Below are 17829 nucleotides of genomic sequence, written 5' to 3'. Positions count from 1 at the left end.
ACCTCCTTCTCTGTCATCGTCCCTGCATCACTTTCCATTTCCACCATGGAAGAGATTGCCCCCGAATATGATGTTGTCGTGCTCGGCACTGGTATGTTGCTACCCCGCCGTCGTCCATCTGCAGCTGTCGTGCTGTGCTAACACCACTGCCCCTCCTCAGGTTTGACCGAGTGTGTTCTTTCCGGGTATGACTCTCCTTGAAGCTCCATCTACGGTTTGTTCTAATTATTAACTGGGTGTAGTGTTCTGAGTGTCAAGGGAAACAAGGTCCTCCACATCGATCGCAATGATCACTATGGAGGGTGAGTTACATTACACATCCGACCCGCGGAACTCATCCATCCCCACTAACCCGTTCTATAGCGAGGCTGCGTCCGTGAATATCGAAACGGTGAGTGCTGAGATCTGTCAGATACAATTTCGCATTATTCGACGTTACTAATAGACTACTCCTCTGTAGCTGTTCAAGAAATACGGCAACGTTCCCCCCGGCGAGGAACCTTGGAAGAAATATGGTCGTGTCAACGACTGGAACATCGATCTGGTCCCGAAGCTCCTGATGGCCAACGGCGAGCTGACGAATATCCTGGTCTCCACCGATGTCACAAGATACTTGGAATTTAAGCAGATTGCCGGCAGCTATGTCCAGCAAGGCAAGGGACCCAAGGCTACGGTGGCGAAGGTGCCCTCCGACGCGGGTGAAGCTCTGCGCTCCTCCCTGATGGGCATGTTCGAGAAGCGACGGGCTAAGAAGTTCCTGGAGTGGGTGGGCGAATTCAAGGAGGAAGACCCCGCGACTCATTCGGGTTCGTTTAGCACATCCTCAAACCACTATATCAGGTTCAGCGGTTAACGTCATTCAGGACTTGATATCTCTAAGTGTTCCATGAAGGACGTCTACGACAAGTTCGGACTGGAGCCGAACACCCGGGACTTCGTTGGTCACTCGATGGCCCTCTACCAGTCCGATGAATACGTTGAAAAGTCTGGCATGGCTCCCGACGCCATCAACCGGATTCGCCTGTACGTGAACTCCATGGCTCGGTACGGCAAGTCTCCTTATATCTACCCGCTGTACGGTCTTGGTGAACTTCCCCAGGGTTTCGCCCGTCTGTCTGCTATCTATGGAGGTACCTACATGCTCAACACCAGCATCGACGAGGTTCTCTACGACGAGAGCGGCAAGGTCTCTGGAATCAAGGCCACCATGAAGGACCGTGACGACAACGGCGAGACCATGAAGTTCACGACCAAGACTAAGAAGATCCTGGCCGACCCGTCTTACTTCCCGGGCAAGGTCCGGGTGACTGGCTACTTGCTCAAGGCCATCTGCATCCTGAAGCACCCCATTGACAAGACGGATGGCAGCGATTCGCTGCAGCTGATTATCCCCCAGTCGCAGGTCGGACGGAAGCATGGTGAGTACTGACATCTGAAGGTGAAGAGCATCACTAACATACGTTAGATATCTACATCGCCATGGTTTCGTCTGCACACAACGTATGCCCCAAGGGTTACTACATCGCGATTGTCTCCACCATCGCTGAGGGTGATGCCAACCACCACCTGGAGCTCGAGCCTGGTTTCGAGCGTCTTGGAGCTATCGAGGAGAAGTTCTTCGGCCCTCCGATCCCGATCTACGAGCCTCTGGAGAGCGGCGAGAAGGACAACATCTTCATCTCTAAGAGCTACGATGCCACCTCTCACTTTGAGACTACGACTGGTGAGTATCCGTTCCGGGTCCGTTATTTAACTGTGTTTACTAACCTACTCCAGACGATGTGCGCGACATCTACAAGCGGGCGACTGGTGAAGAGCTGGTTGTGGAGGGTCTCCGCGAGGACCAGCAGCTCGCACAGGAGTAGATGCGATCCTCTGATGCAATGGAGAGTTAAGTAATAAACCGTTACTGGATGTTTTGATCCGCCATGAATTTTCTTGGGCTTTGCTTGTCCACCCTCATTAAACCGGCCATCTTTGGACATTCTACGCTCCTTGGTCGTTGGCTACCCGGTAATGTCGAGTAGAAGTGCATACACGTTGAGAAAAGACCCGACAGATTTCCGTCTTGTGCTGTCTATAGTTGTGTTGTCTACAATGTTAATATGCAAGCTGTCTCTAACAATTCACGCTGCTTTATACAAACGTCTTGTGGTGACGCTTTATACCAGCGTCTATGGCCGTTCCACCATAAGTTCCCTCCACCTTGGTCAGCTCATGGGTATACTAGATGAAGACAAGAATGGGGTTGATAAGGACTCCATCAGTTTTCCCCGCATCGTCGATCCACAATGAGCCGTGGTTGAATCCTTCGTACAAACAGGATTCCACCATGCTGCCACCATTCTACATTCTGCGACTCAATATCCTCTCTGGGCCTGCACATGCCGTTGTTGTCATCACATCCTGGCCACCAGCGACCTCCGGAGAAGCATCACCAAGTCCCTGCGTATATTCTGACGGGATATAGACTGGGATCACCACATAGCTTGCAGTTTACTGTAACTATGACCGGCCCCAATTTCATCGTGACAGCAGGCACACAAACTGTGCAGGTCCGGATCATCGATTCGACCACAAGAATCGGCAAGTTGCCTGCAAACTTTCTCATGAAGCCACCCGTTCACGGTCTGCAGTATATGCCGGTCCTCCCAGCATGGTCTTTTCTCATCGAACATGCCTCGGGAAGAAAAGTCCTTTTTGATTTGGGGGTTTCTAAGGACTATCATGCGTTTTCTCCAACCGTCACGAAGCACCTGGAACGTCAGGGATGGGAGGTCAGTGTCGACAAGGACGTTATCGATATTCTCGAGGAGAATGGGCTCGCGCCGTGTCAGATTTCGAGTATCATCTGGAGGTAACTGCTGGCTGTGACAATGGATTCTTTCAAGGACTTCTAACACACGATGCAGTCATTGGCACTGGGACCACCTAGGGGACCCGTCAAAGTTTCCCCATTCGACAGAGTTGATTGTTGGTCCTGGTTTCAAAAAGGAGTTCTTGCCGGGATATCCCTCGAAACCCGACTCTCCAGTGCGTGAGAGCGACTTCGCGTGCGTGCTCTACTACTAACAAACCAAGAACACAGCTGATTGTGTCTAGAGGGCGGTCATTACAAGAAATCGATTTCACGGGGGCCACCCAAGTCGGCCAATTCAGAGCTCACGACCTCTTCGGCGATGGATCGTTCTATATCCTAGACACACCGGGGCACGCCGTAGGCCATTTGAGCGGACTCGCACGGACGACAATCAATCCCGATACGTTCGTCTTCATGGGTGGAGATCTATGCCATTACAGCGGAGAGATCAGACCGTCAAAATATCTACGCATACCGGCAGAGATTCCACAACGCTCTCCTGTCGTCCGACTGCCATGTCCCGGCGCCATGTATGAGAGACTCTTGACTAGCCGCGGACGATCGGTGGACGAGCCGTTCTTCGAGCCCGCTATCGGACTAGATATGGAACAAACAATCGCATCGATTGGCAAGGCGCAGGACGCCGACGCCAGCGACAACGTGTGGTTTGTCTATGCGCACGATCCGAGTCTCTTCGGAACTGTGGATCTGTTCCCGCTGTCCGCGAACGACTGGAAGAGGAAGAACTGGCGCGAGCAGACACTGTGGACGTTCTTGAAGGACTTTGATGAGGCGGTTGATAGACTCGCCCAAGCGTAGAACCAACTATATACACGCCCGTTTATACCAAGGCGACAGCTCTAGTCTATCCATACAGCAGGTATCTATCAAATCGAGCCATCCCCCAAACCAGGCTAGAAACCAAACAAGAAAAAATAGACTATACCTTCCCCCCGGCCTCGGGATCGGTATTCGCCTTCTCATGCTCACCGACAATACACACATCGCCGTTATCGACGCGGGAAATCTCCGCCTTGAGCAGCGCCAGCCGACGGCCAACATGGACGAGTTCACAGGTCAGCCGCGCCTCCGTGCCATGCGGCACGGGACGCAGATACGTCACGTTGAGATGGCGCGACACCCCGCCGAGCGAGAACTTGCCCGGCTCGCCGATGGCCAGGAGGATGGTGGTGGAGAGGACGTCGATCATGGTCGCGGCGCAGCCGCCGTGGATGTTGCCTATGAAGTTGCACATCTTGGGGGCGACGTTGAAGAGGAACGACACCTGCGGGCGGGGGCTGCGCGTGGCGGACTCGAAGCGGAGATTACAGGCGTCGCCGTCGATGTCCCAGTGCTGGTGGATGGTTTGTTGTGTTAGTGGTGTCTTATTGTCGTGGGGGAAGGGGGTTTGGAATGAAACGTACTTCGTCTTGCCATTCCATGCGGGCGCTAAAGTAGTATACGCGTTGCTCGAATTCATCCAGCTGTCTGGATGGGGCGCGAATTTTGGGCATCTTGAATGGGGTGTGTATTGGGTGAGCTAGGAAGTTCTGTCGAGAGTATGGTCTATGAGTGAGTGGGAGAGGTCAGCGGAGGATGCGTTCGTATATATGACCGTCGGCGATAGCCGAGGTTGATGGATGCGAGTGATCAGTTAGTCGCGAATAGGAGATCTCCTCTGCCTTTTCCTGGCGATATTGTATACCTACCCATCAGTTTGTTTGTCTCTGTTAGATGTCTTGTGTCTGCATTCGTTAATTTGAATCTATTCAGTCGGTCTTGATGCAGATGTATATATTCCGCTTCGGACCATGGACACTGCACCCTCCACGACTAGGTAAGGTTGGTCCTAGACATGGCAAGCCCACTTACCAAGAGTCAGAGATCGTTCTATGTCTAGATTCATATCTGGCCCAAGGACATGAAGATGATGCCTTTCGATTGTACTCCGTATGGCATGCCATGTGATCTCACCTGACTTCGCGTTCTGTTTCTGCCTCAGGCATGAGACGAGCCCTGCCGGACTTCAAATAAATATCATGGAAGACATCATCTCCAGTCCACCAACAACCTCCCATCTTCTACGTCCTTCTCCTTGTAAGTGTATTTGAGCCTCCTTACGATCTGTATTTGCACTGCAGTGTATATTCCATTGCCTAACACATTCTTACTTAGGTTCCTCTTTTCTACTCGCTCCTCGCCGCACTGTTGTGCCCATGATTTGACGACCTTGCGCACGCTATTAATGCCATTGGGCCCGAAGAACTACAGCCCCCAACTAGACTACATCAATTATCTACCTACGTCTCTGGACCGGCCATCACGAAGCGCATAACACCACAACCTGACCGAGACGCATTGACGCAACGAGCGCACTCAATATAAACACAAGCACCATGAAAGACCCGCGCGCCGGCAAGCGGAGAAGAGTTTCCGACGCACAGGATGTAGACGAAGACGGCGACATCGCAATGGGCGAAGATACCCAAGATACCGGCTCCGGGCCGTCCGCATCCCCGACGCCGCAAATTCAAGAAGACAACAATCACACCCCCTCGAGATCTGGACTACGGTCGAGTGCGCGACAGCGCAAACAGCCCCAGAGACTCGATGACGACGCGACGTATACCCCATCAAGGAGGTCCACCGCAACATCCGGACCAAGCAGCGCCACACGGAGAAGCTCGCGGAGGAAGACGACAAGACAGGAGACGGAAACACCTGTTACAGAGTCGGAGGAAGAATATGAGGCGACGCCGCCACCGCAGCGACGGGTCACCCGTACGAGATCTACGCGGTCCACCGCAAAGAGTGCCCCGAAGACTGAAACCAACGGACATGCATCTGCGGGCGGAAACGAGAGGCAGTCTCCCTCGCCGGATGATTACCAGGATGGCTTGGACGACCTCGTGTCGAAGCAGCTGCAGCAGGATCTTTTGCCGCAAGACGCGGAACCGAGGGACGGGGATGTACCGACCGACGACGCGCTGCCTGCCTACGGAGAGACATTCCGGGCTCTGGCTCAGGACGGGCTGACACAAGAGGTGCAAGCGTTGAGTGGGATTGTACTGGACAAGCTTAACGGGAAGCGCCCGGTGCCTCTGAAAGGCCTGGAGAACGAATACCAAAAGGTCTACCAACTCATCGAGCAAACAGTCACTGTCGGGGAGGGGAATTCTATGCTGCTCCTCGGGGCTCGAGGATGTGGTAAGACTGCAATAGTCGAGAGCGTCCTCTCGTCTCTAGCCCGAACGCATAGGGACGATTTCCACGTCGTCCGTCTCAATGGCTTCCTCCATACAGATGACCGGCTAGCCCTCCGCGAGACGTGGCGACAGCTTGGGCGGGAAACCAACACCGAGGAAGAAGCTGGCAAAGTGACCAACTACGCGGATACGATGTCTACCCTCCTCGCTCTGCTGTCTCACCCGGAGGAGCTCTTTGGTGCGCCCAGCCATCCGGGGGCAATAACGGCGGCCAAATCGGTGGTTATCATTCTCGACGAATTCGACCTGTTTGTCACGCATCCCCGCCAAACTCTGCTGTACAACTTGTTCGACATCGCACAAGCCCGGAAGGCCCCGGTCGCGGTGCTGGGACTGACGACGAAAGTGGACGTGACGGAAATGCTGGAAAAGCGCGTGAAGAGCCGGTTCAGCCATCGTTACGTGTTCGTCCCGCTTCCGCGGACCTTTGATACATTTTCGGAAATATGCCACGCGGGGCTGAACCTGGACGATGACGAGCTTACGGGGCTGATGGAAGACGCCGATTTGGGGGTGCGCGCCACCGTCGAGTCTGAGGGCTGGAACAGGCTCGTCCGAGGGTGGAGAGCTTATCTGCAGGTAAGAAGCCCAATCACAGTCCCTCGTCCGACATGGACTGATCTCGCAACAGGGTCTCTGGATCGACGATGCATTCCAGTCCCACCTCCACCGGATATACAGCCAGACGAAATCGGTCAAGGAATTCTTCACGAGCGCGCTGATTGCGCTGACGGAGTTCCACTACAGCGCCTACGATGACGTGCCATCCCTCCAGGTCCCCACAGCAGCCACGTTCAGCACCCAAAGCCTCTCCTGTCCAGACCCTGCGCCGCTTCCCTTCTCCGCCGCCACGACCGTCTCCGCCAGTCCGTCCTCGCTGCCCCTCTCGCTGCTGCTTGCGGCGACCCGTCTCGCGGCGCTGTACGATCCCAGCGCCGAGTCAGCGCAGCCGACCAGCCTCGCGCCGCTGGCGCTGTCGTTCCCGGCCGCGTACGCGGAGTACGTGCGGCTGTTGACGTCGGCGAAGACGTCGGCGTCGATCTCCGGCGCGGCGGCCACGCCGGGACGCGTCTGGGGCAGGGATGTGGCGCGCGAGGCGTGGGAGAAGTTGGTGAGCTGGGGGCTGATCAGTGCGGTCGGGGGCGGCAGTGGGACGGCCGATGGACGGATGTTCCGGGTGGAAATCAGCTTCGAGGAGGTGGTTGAGATGGCTGGGTCGGGCGGATCCCTGGGGAAGTGGTGGCGGGATGGGTGAGTTTCGTCGTACAGACGGCTGTGTGTTGCATGTGCGTCGTGCGGGGATGGCGCTCTCGGGGCATTTGCGATGTCCCGCATCCGGAGCTCTGCAGGATGATGGGAGCTACGACGAGGTGGGGTTTCTGTTGAGCTAGTTGTATTACGCTGTGGGAGCATTGGGCGTGAAGTTACCGGAGTCCAGACGGCAGTCCTCCGTGTTGGTGCGCCCTTGCGACCTCTATATACTTCTACTAGTATAATTTGCTCATGTCGTGTAAGGAAGCAATACATAGCGTGCGGGTGTGACGGGCACATGCGCCAGGATCTAGTCCAGCCGATGGTCGATCCGTGATCGGAGGAGCTTGGGATATGGAAGAGGCTAGTGGATGCCTTTGCAGATGCATACAATAATGATGACAGCTTGTCGGATAAACTGATCTACCTGTAATGGAGGGGAAGTCGGCAGGGCGGGGAAGATACGTACCGACGGTGTGAGACGGTCTAGTTAGTCTGTCGGACGAGCTCACGGGTGCGCGTGCGTGTGCGTGTGCGACGATGGGCGTAGTGCGAAGAGCGGATACCTGTCCGCCCACTGTCTAGTAGTATCGACGTAAGTCCATAGATTGTGACCGGGATTGTAAATGGATGGTGGTGGTGTTAGCGTCCTGGGCTAGAGGTAGTGAGGTACTTTAGGGCAAGACGTGCTCATCCGGCTCGCCGATTTTCCCGGCATAAACTGACATAAACTGACATCTGGACTGGATGACGAATCAGGATTGCACCTGTCTGCGCACTAATGCATACCATTGTCTCCAGAATGGCGAGATGTCAGGTCATTGTTGGCCGACAGCAGGGCAGCTGCACTGGGAAAGAAAGGAGTCTTACTTCTTGACTGCAAGAGCATGGTAGAGGGGCGTATAGAGGGTAGTGCACTGGCATTGAAGGCGGCCGTTTGCCTTGGTGTCAATACGAGATAGGGGAGAGAGAGAGAGAGAGCTGTCAAGTTCCCCTCGTCGCAGGGATCTGTCGGGCCTGGCGACGATCGCGAGGATGAAACAAGGGATGCAGGCGACCATGCCATCGAACATCCCTGTCGGGGGCATCGACGGGCATCGTCCGGGGTTCTAGGCCGATGGTCCAAGACTTGAGGAGGGATGATAGATAGTACTAATGTATTTGTCTCCAGACGAGCGGTTCTTCAACCTCTGCATACTGTATACTCGGGTAGATCTATGTGATTAGGCTGGTGGGTGAAGTTGGAGGGGTTACCCGATCGGGCAATAAAGTGTCGGAGATACCGACCAAATAAACTCCGCTGAGACTTGGAGAAGAAAGTGGCACATGGAATCACATCACATTTACTGCATTCGGATCCCTGTCGGTGGATCCCCATGACCCATTGCGATTTTCGCGTGGGAAGCAAGGATTAGCGCCCACCCTTGCATCGTCGGGAGATGGTACTGGTACCTAGGGGTGTTGTTGTTAGAGGGTTGGCATTTTCTCATCAGGATGATAATAACACGAACAAGAATAAGAAGACAGTAGGAACAGATGAAAGAAGATGAAGATGGAGGAAGCATCCTGCTGATCTTCGGCCACATGGATGATGATTGACATGGAGTGACCGAGACTAGCGCGTACGGAGTACAGGCGAAGAGCTGACCATACCATACCTCCATATGATACGGTATGTAAGAAACCCCTCGGCCCATACCCAGATACCAGTAATACGCAGTAACCGCCTCCGGAAGATCCTCCACGTGTGTCTCCAGATGAAACAGGCTCTCTGAGAACGCGTGGCTCGGAGCTTTCTGCCTGGCAGAAGGCCACTGGAGAATGCCACTAGCAACTAGCTGTCTACAGTACTCAAACAATTGAGGTCTCCTTCCGTTTGCAGTAGGACGGAAGTTGTTTCCAGAAAATCTTGGTCTCTGAACATCCAGAACAGATTTACCTACCGTACTACCTAGTTAGTTTAGTAGGTAAATACCTAGGTCTCATACGATATGACACATACAATGTTTGATTAGTGCAATCGAAACTGACCCATCCCTTACCGACTGCTTCTCGTCTATCTCGTTACGGGGGCCCTCCGTACTAGCGTAACCTTCTTCTAGCGCCGTTCTGGAATCCTTCTGGAAGCCTTCTAGCGCTTTTCCGCCCCCTTCTTTGCGCCCGGAGAGGCGACCATCTCTCCGTCGCTCGTCCAAATAGATTAACTCATTAACCCTACCATGGATAAGGTCCTACTAGTGCGTCTGATCGGTCTGGTGGAGGCCCCCTATGCCGTCTCTCCTTTCCATTACTATTCTTATTCTGCGAGAGATGGACGATGCCCCTTTTATGAGGCGTCACATGGAGCTGATGTCAGACTGGACAAGCGTCTAGCAACTTCCCAAAAGGGGGACACGGGATTCACTGCGATACGACTACGGAGTAGGAGTATGTCTTGTGTGCGACATCGATGAGGACTCCTGAATAGTGCCGAAATGAAGGCTCAAATATTGGCCGGCACTCATTTGCTCGGTGCATCGTTAGCGTCGACTGAAAAATAGGTCGGATGAGCTATCTCACCCTGATTTTGAGAGGAGCAATACTGTTGAGCAATCCCGCCGTGTATACACATACCTTTAGAGTACTCAGTACTCCTAGATACGTACCCACATAAACAAACCGAATCAACAATACATCATGAATCCACCCTCAACCCTGTATCACCACGTGGCAGACACCCATCACATCATCCTCCAAACCAACTCTTCCTTCGAAACCCTTCTTCCTTGTTCGGGTGGAGGAGCCTCCACTCTGGACTCCACCGCGGTTTGGCCGTCCTGACCGCTGTTCTGTTTATGGGTCCTCTCCCGCGTTGCTGCCGGTCGAACTCTGGTAGCCTGGTTTCAGGACGATGAGCTATCCTATTAGCCGTCCGCATGCCGCTAGGTTCGGTAGATAGGTAATTGTAGACTGGTAGACTGGAGTTTGTAGGGTTGTAGATGGGAACAACACGTCGGATGATCACCATCAACGGTTCGGATTGTATGGTGTTACTAATTAGGAAACTGCTTCATACTCCGTATCTCCAATGTACACAGGGAGTTTGGTACAGATGAGACATACGAAAAGATCTGTCCATCCCGTGACCTCATAATGGAGTCAGGTCCCACGACGAACCATTCTGGAATTCTGGAATCCCCACGGAAGCTTCCACCCATGGAAGTATGGAAGTGCAAGGAACAAGCGACAAGCGACAAGCGAACGAATTCCATGCAGGACGACGCCGCAGAAGTCTCCGGCCATCAACAAATGAACACACCATGAGCCACCAACTCAACAAGAGTCATGTCGCCGGCGTTCTGGACTCCGTCCATGACTCGGTCGCGCCACGCCCCCTGCAACTGATTGACCGACTGACCGGCTCTGGCCCCCAACAACACGACGTCTCGGCCGTCTAGTCTCTGTCTCGGTGGTCCCCCATGCATGGAAGACCCAGGAGCAAGTTCGGACCGGCTGGGCTCGCGCGCACGCACGGCGACGGCCGCGCGGCGGCGGAATCTAGACTCAGCCTTGTGCGCCCGGCATACGAGCTTCATCCCTGTCCGCGTCTCGCGTGGCGGTCAGGGATCTCCATTATGGTTTGGGGGTTCGCTTGGGACGGCTGTGAGCTACACCAGGTACAGGAGTCTAGTACATCTGTCGCAGACTTCGTTTCACCTTCCCTTCGATCGTCGCGGTGCCCGCGGCTCGCAACACCGGTAAAACAACCCCCGTAAAACCGAGCACCTCTATCCCCCTGGAGCGTCGGCCGGATCGGAGACTTTGTCTGACCGCAACTTGCGCCGAATCGCCGCGTTGCGCCGTCCGTCAGACTCACCGCTTCGTATCCGTCCGGGCGGTGGTGGGGAAGCCCAAACCCTGATTGCTGCGACTAGGCGAGCCTAGTTAGTTGGTTATCCCCCGTCAACCACGCTGATCGACGGACGGTGCTCGGATCATCAGGAAGAACATCCTGGTCGACGTCGAGACGTTAGGATGTGATCCTGCTGTTGGCTTGGCGGATCGCGCCGGGTGTGATGAGTGTAAACTTTAGGCAGCAGGGTTGGGTTGGTTGGAGGGCATTGGTGCCCCTGTCAGATAGATACGGCGATCAGACTCTACTGGTTGTTTGGATCCTGGCCTCTCCGTGATGCTATCGCGACAATCGCGGAAAAAGCATATCCACTGGTGTCTGGGATGGTGTGGATTGTGACTGGGTGGGTGTGGGTTCCATTAGCTTGCGCAAGTGCTGGAAAGTTAGGTTGGGTGATGCATCCAATTGGGAAAATGATGTGATATGATCTGGTGAATACGGAGGGGAGCTTCCCCGCAGTTCGGAGTTTATTGCGGATGTTCTGGTTGTATAGGACTTAGCTAAGTATCTACTATAGGTGGCTAGGCACCTATCTTGTCTAGCTGTCTCTGCCTGATCATCTACCGTCGGCACTAATAAGAGGATCATAAGACATCAACGTAAGAGAAACCACCTGAAAATACCTAGGTAGGTACGTACTACCTACTCTGTATACCCACACAGCGCGGAATGAGATGACGCCAAGCGTGTCTCTCCACGTGTGTCCACGTGGAACCGCATGGATCTCGGCTAGGAAGAAAAGGAAGACACTTGGAAGAGTGATGGAAGGCGGGAGAGACTGTTGGATCGATCAGGATGCAGGAATCATAATCCTGCCATTATGAACTAATCCCCGTCCATGGCGTTATGGCGTTGGGAGACGCTGCAGGTAATGCCAATACCATGGCCGGTATTACACCGCCACAGCCTCTGTTTCACGGTAGGTAACCCTGTTCCACCATCCACCATCCACAGTCCACAGTCCACTTTCCCACGGCAATGCCAAGCCATGTTTCTGTGGTGTTTGATGGTGATTCCTTTGTTTGCTGGCTGAATAATGAGACCCCGTTTAAACGAGGTGGGCGAGCTGGACGGATCCGATGACAGCCATTAGTTAGATTGCAGCCCCAAATGCAAGACAGGAAATAGTCAGCAGCTAGTCTGAAGTTTATGCCATGTGGTGAGGTGATGTATCTCTCGGTGTCTCCCCATCCATCCATCCATCCATCCCCAGGTGGAGATCGGCATCCAGGAAATACGGAGTAATGTTTATGTTGAGTAATCAGCCCACGGCCATGTTCGGGGCGGCAAAGGCACCCACGTGGGTAGAAGGTTTGCCCGCCGGAGAAGGGGGTTCTCTGTTTGGTTATGAAATCATCCGCTGTCAACGGCGTCGATGGGGATCCGAGGTAAGGTCTAAAGTAGTTACTTTGGTATGTACGAAGTATGGAAAGGAGAGAAGAGATGGATCGCGACCGGGTCGGTGGAGGCGCGTTTGCAGACACCACTGGCCGATGGTTCGGGGGAAATTCCCACGCTAGTCCTATTTCAGTAAGAGCCGGGTCGCCAGGATGGTACGACGGCGTATGATTGGCCCACGTGAATGACTCAACCACGATGATCACTGCCGGATCGAGGGAGCCCTGGATTTACTGCCTGCCTAAATAGGAAAGTGATGGTACAGATCCTGGGGCCTGTGATAGGCTCCGCAGGCGGTGGTTTGGGTTGTACCAGTCCGGCCTCGCCGGCGACCGTCAACCGGCTGGGCACCGCAGCCTGTGAGGATGCGAGGAACGCCCGTTGCGAGCCACGTTTTCCCCTTCTCTTAATTCTGCAATGTAGGGTTCCAGACACCAGGAACCAACCAGATCACGGTGGCATAGTCCGGTTGGGTTGAGGGGCTTAGGTACTCCGTCCTAGTTATCAGTCAGGCCTGACTCGGGCAGATAGCGTCACGGACCTGGCTGCTCCCGATAAGACCAGGGGTGGGTACGAGGTTGAAGTCGGACCATTGTCTTTTTGGGGCAATGTTCAAAGACAAAAGATGATATAAGCGAGGAGGAGGATGGAAGGAAGGAAGGAAGAAAAAGATAAGTAGTTCTAGTACACCTACTCCGTACAAAGCACTCGCTCTCATATGGTGGAAGGAAAGGCAATCATAAGGGAGATCTGGTAAACTCCTCCCCAGGTGTCGATTCCGCTGATCATCCGACGCTTGCAGTGTTGGAAACCGACAGGCCCACTGCCTGGGAAAGTTGGAATTCCAGCTTCCGTGTGGGTAAAGATCGGTGTACGGGCGGTATGGTCAGGTAATGTGATGGTACCGTATCGCTCCACCGGGGAGGACCATGGATACCCAGACCATACCCGTCCCCAAGACTTGCTTGTTGCCTGGCTATCCTGGCTCCTGGGTCAGACAAGAACTCAGCTGTATATTGGAGATGAAGACCAGATGCAGAAGATTCAGAGATGTAGAGGGAGGCTGACAGGGTAGATAAGTACTGGGTAGTAGGTAGTCGGACTGTCTACCTAGTAGTACTCCGACCTTCTGTACCTCAGTACAGGAGGTAACGTACTATCGGTAATACGCTAGTCCCCCAAGTCTGCAGGGAAGTCTTCTCTGATCGCCCCAAAGGACGATCCATCCACCGCCGTCCTTGGCCCACGTTGTCTGGTGCATGAAACCGTCCGCGTGCACAGTGGGTCAGGAATGACAGGCCAAATTCTTCATCACCCCCTGGGCCGCCTCCAACTGTGGTCTCGCTGTCTTTCTTTCTTTTGTCTCTTTTCATGAAGCTGCAGAGGATCTTGGAGATGAGGCAGAAGCATAAATCTGCCGCAGGATCCAAGTCCTCGTTTCATACCTATCTTATTAATAGGTACTATTTTGAGGTTCTGTCCAAACCATAAATCAAAATTAATTAAAAGTAAAGAAGAATAAAAAAAAAAAAAGAATAAATTGCGGATGATTTGAAATAATAATTATTATAATAAAAAGAATAATAAAAAGAATAAAAAGAATCCCATAATTTCTCCCTTATCCAGACACCCACACCCCTCCTCCACACCCTGTTTTTTCTCTCCTCCCTTTTCCCTTCTCTGTTCCTCGCTCTTCCCATCTCTTACTTACTCCGTCCTTAGTACTCCATCTGTTTCCTCCCTTTCTTCACCTCTTTGGGAAAAATCATTTTTCTTTTCTTTTATTTTACATACGAACCATACATACCATCCCATACGTCTTTTTACATACATATCCTCCCCCCCTCCTTCTCCCTCTCTCTCTCTTCTCTCTTTTTTTTATTTTTTTTTTTACTCCCACTTTTTTTGTCTGGTCCGCACTTTTCAATGCCAACCATATCTTCCTCTCTCGCCCACGGATCTCCTCCCTCTTCTCAGTCTCTCTGTCATCACCAACCTCCCCTCTCCTCCCAATCTTCCACCACCATCTCTGCACCGGTCTCTACCTCCCCGGTCGACTCTCGCCCTCGTGCCTCTTCCTCCGCCTCGTGTCTGCCCGCTGTCGCCTCTCCTTCAGCGACGGCTTCCTCCGCCAATCCTCCGTTGACCGGCACTCCGGGACTCACTGGCTCAGTCATTGGCTCGATTTCGCGACGCAATCGCCGTTCGTTTGCCGCTCTTGCTCGCGAAAAGACCACCAGCGCTCTCGCCAACCTCTCGGCCATTGGAGCTTCTGGGACCGGCACCCTTCGTCCCTCCGCCTCGTCCGGAAGTCTGTCGAAACACACGCGCAAGCCCTCTCAGATCAGCGTCGGTGAATCTGCAGGCACCTCGCCCTTGACGCCGCCATTGTCGGACGGTAGCGCCCCTAGTGAATCGTCAAGCCCCGCGCCCATCGACCCGAATACTGCTTCGCCGCCTGTCGCCGACTCCGTCGACAAGCGTCGCCAGACTCTCCAGCACGTCCCCACCCTCGCACCGGTCGAACCGCCCGCCACCATGCACCAAACCTCGTCGCGCCTGTTGCGCATGACGGAAGATGACCGTCCTTTCACCAAGGTAAGACTGGAGCCCCGTAGAATCACCGGAGGAGTGGGTGCGGCTGTGGGGGAAGCAATTTCCGGATTGAGCAGGGAGACCGAGCTTGGGACTGACAGTGCTACCTGTAGGATTTCATGGATCTCTTCTCCACGTTAATGGTCAGCTTGAAGTTGGATTCGCATCGTGTACGATTTACGAAATATGACCACTCCTTCACCTCCGAAGAAGCCATCAACAACCTCGGTTCTCTGAAATTCTCCCAGTCCAACCGTATGCCGGACCCGAAGGATCCGTCTCGCATCGTGACCACGACAACGACCACTACTTTCTCCATGGCCAAAGAAATGGCCCGCTCCGTATGCCAACGCTTCGTCGACGCTCGTTTCATCGAGTCCGTGGACGGCAAGGGTGCCCAGCAATTCCCGCTAAAGGGTGCTCTCTATCAGCTTACCCCGAAGGGAATCAACATCCTGCAGCGATTCTGCCAACGGAATGGGATCACGGCCCGCCACGTCATTGACGTTCTGGAGTCGCCCCGCAACACCATGCAGCTGGTCAACCTGGAACGCGATACCGAGACGGACAAGCTATCGCATGATCGTGCCACCATTGAAGTGATCTTCCGCCGATTCGCTGGTCAGGATGGTCCCAATGTGAAGAATAGTATCTCCACCTCCGACTCCGACTCGTTGAGCGACTATTCGAACGGGTTGGTTGGAGTGAAAATGGCCCGGGAGCGCAAGGTGAACGATAAGATTGTCGCCAACACCTTCACCGGAAAGGCCGCGGTTGACTGGCTGATGGATTGCTCTACCACCATCGAGCGCCGCGAAACCGTTCTCATTGCCGAGCTGTTTGTCAAGTATGGGTTGATCACGATGCTTCAGGAGGACAAGCTCATGCCGATGCCCGACAACTCGATTGTGGCTTTCCAGCCCTCCAAGAATGCGATTTACGGCATTACGGAACGTGGACAGCGCGTGTGTGGTTGGATTGCACGGGACAAGTCCCGCGACACCCCGCCGATGTACGACAGCCGCGGCATCCCTCGCGACTCCAACAATGCGCGGTTGAACCACATCCTCCAGGATCCTGCTTTGCGCCTTCTATTCCGTGAATTCCTGCGTTTCTCTCTGTGCGAGGAGAACCTGTCGTTCTACTTGGATGTTTCCGAATTCACTGCCACCTACCACAAGGCGGAGCGACTTGGGACATTTAAGAAGCCTGATGCCGTTCGTGAGACCCTGGCTGCTGCCTATGGTACGTTCCTATCTCCTCTACCTCGTCTTGAAATCTGTTACTAACACCTCAAAGGTCTTTACAATGCCTTCTTGGCTCCCGGATCGCCCTGCGAACTGAACATTGATCACGCTTTGCGCAACAGCTTGGCTAGTCGTATGACGAAGGCCGTGGGAGATGACGAGTCTATGTTCCGGAGCCTTCAGGAGGTGGTCCATCTGTTTGAGATGGCGCAGACTTCCGTCTTCAAGCTGATGTCGAGTGTAAGTTCCCCTTCAAAGTGGATCTGAAATTGGTTCTAACGCCATATAGGACTCTGTCCCGAAATTCTTGCGTGATCCCAAATACGCCATTGTTCTCCAGGAGCATGATGTGGACCTGGCGGCCGCCTCGAGGTCCTACTCGCCCACGCCGGCTCCGGCTCCGGTCCCGGAGCGCTCGATGAGCCGCTCTGCGCGCACATGACGATAGCGTCCTGCCGTTCGTCACGGTAATCTGCCATCATGATTTCAACAATATGACCGCCTGAGCCCTCGATGAGTTACGAGTGTCGCAAAGACGCATTTTATAATAATAGACTTGGGTACTACACCACCGAATGGGTCACGCCTTTCCCAGTCCGACATCTACGACCTTCTCCCCCACCATGGCGCTCGAACGTTTAATGTACATCATTCAGCACATGCCCGACACGACGATGCTACATTCTATATATATTCCCGCCAGAATTCGATAGACCAAGAGGCTATCTCCCGGGCAGATGCGGTTTCTTTGGCAACCGACTGATCACGACTATGAGATGTTACGATCTATGTGATAGATGGATGGCCCGACTTGGATTTTTCTTTTCGTTCAACATATTCCTGTTACTTTTTCCTTTTCTTGATCTTACTCCATTTTTTAATGAGTGGAGAATTTGGCGAGGGAAGCCTGAGACACCAGAGTTTTCCAGCATTAGAGAGGCGTTTCTTTTCTCTTTGCCATTCCTGCATTCTGCATGAGTTAAGACTGTTCTTATTTTCTTTCTTCTGACGTTGATTGATGTACATGCCATATTACGTTTTCTTTCTGTTCTGTCTTGTTTTTCCAGCATTGTTCTGCGCATCCGATTGAACTTGCATTTTCAAGGATTCATTCAGATTCAGCGACTATGACTTTCCTTTTGTTCATGCCATTCCCACTCTTGTTCTACTACATGGATAGGGTATCACTGTGAAAGCAGAGAATTAAACCACGCTCAGTCTACTTTATTAACACTGTAGTTGGACATGTAAGATCGCACATGGCTACCACGTGGGCCAGTCATGCATATGTCATATGATGCATCCGTTCAATTGGGATTC

At 53.4% G+C, this 17829-nt stretch overlaps 4 protein-coding genes across 4 annotated transcripts; all 4 read left to right on the top strand.

Moving 5' to 3' along the window:
• Positions 1–45: 45 nt before the first annotated feature.
• Positions 46–1865, top strand: ATEG_01462 (secretory pathway gdp dissociation inhibitor; the record flags this gene model as incomplete). The annotated part of the gene is made up of 8 exons (XM_001208827.1): positions 46–91; positions 161–185; positions 243–302; positions 364–391; positions 461–806; positions 864–1418; positions 1466–1723; positions 1777–1865. 8 exons carry the CDS (start codon positions 46–48, stop codon positions 1863–1865), a joined length of 1407 nt encoding a protein of 468 aa, XP_001208827.1.
• Positions 1866–2507: 642 nt separating this feature from the next.
• Positions 2508–3679, top strand: ATEG_01461 (MBL fold metallo-hydrolase; the record flags this gene model as incomplete). Its single annotated transcript, XM_001208826.1, has 3 exons — positions 2508–2857; positions 2913–3033; positions 3089–3679. 3 exons carry the CDS (start codon positions 2508–2510, stop codon positions 3677–3679), a joined length of 1062 nt encoding a protein of 353 aa, XP_001208826.1.
• A 1577-nt stretch (positions 3680–5256) lies between these two features.
• Positions 5257–7381, top strand: ATEG_01460 (origin recognition complex subunit 4; the record flags this gene model as incomplete). The annotated part of the gene is made up of 2 exons (XM_001208825.1): positions 5257–6705; positions 6758–7381. 2 exons carry the CDS (start codon positions 5257–5259, stop codon positions 7379–7381), a joined length of 2073 nt encoding a protein of 690 aa, XP_001208825.1.
• Positions 7382–14593: 7212 nt separating this feature from the next.
• flbA (developmental regulator FlbA) lies at positions 14594–16951 on the top strand (the record flags this gene model as incomplete). Its single annotated transcript, XM_001208824.1, has 4 exons — positions 14594–15265; positions 15376–16507; positions 16562–16749; positions 16799–16951. The coding sequence occupies 4 exons, from the start codon at positions 14594–14596 to the stop codon at positions 16949–16951; spliced, it is 2145 nt and encodes a 714-aa protein (XP_001208824.1).
• Between the last annotated feature and the right edge of the window lie 878 nt (positions 16952–17829).

This window comes from Aspergillus terreus, genomic scaffold (assembly GCF_000149615.1).
Source record: "Aspergillus terreus NIH2624 scaffold_2 genomic scaffold, whole genome shotgun sequence".
Taxonomy (NCBI): domain Eukaryota; kingdom Fungi; phylum Ascomycota; class Eurotiomycetes; order Eurotiales; family Aspergillaceae; genus Aspergillus; species Aspergillus terreus.
This window is presented reverse-complemented; position numbering and strand designations above follow the sequence as displayed.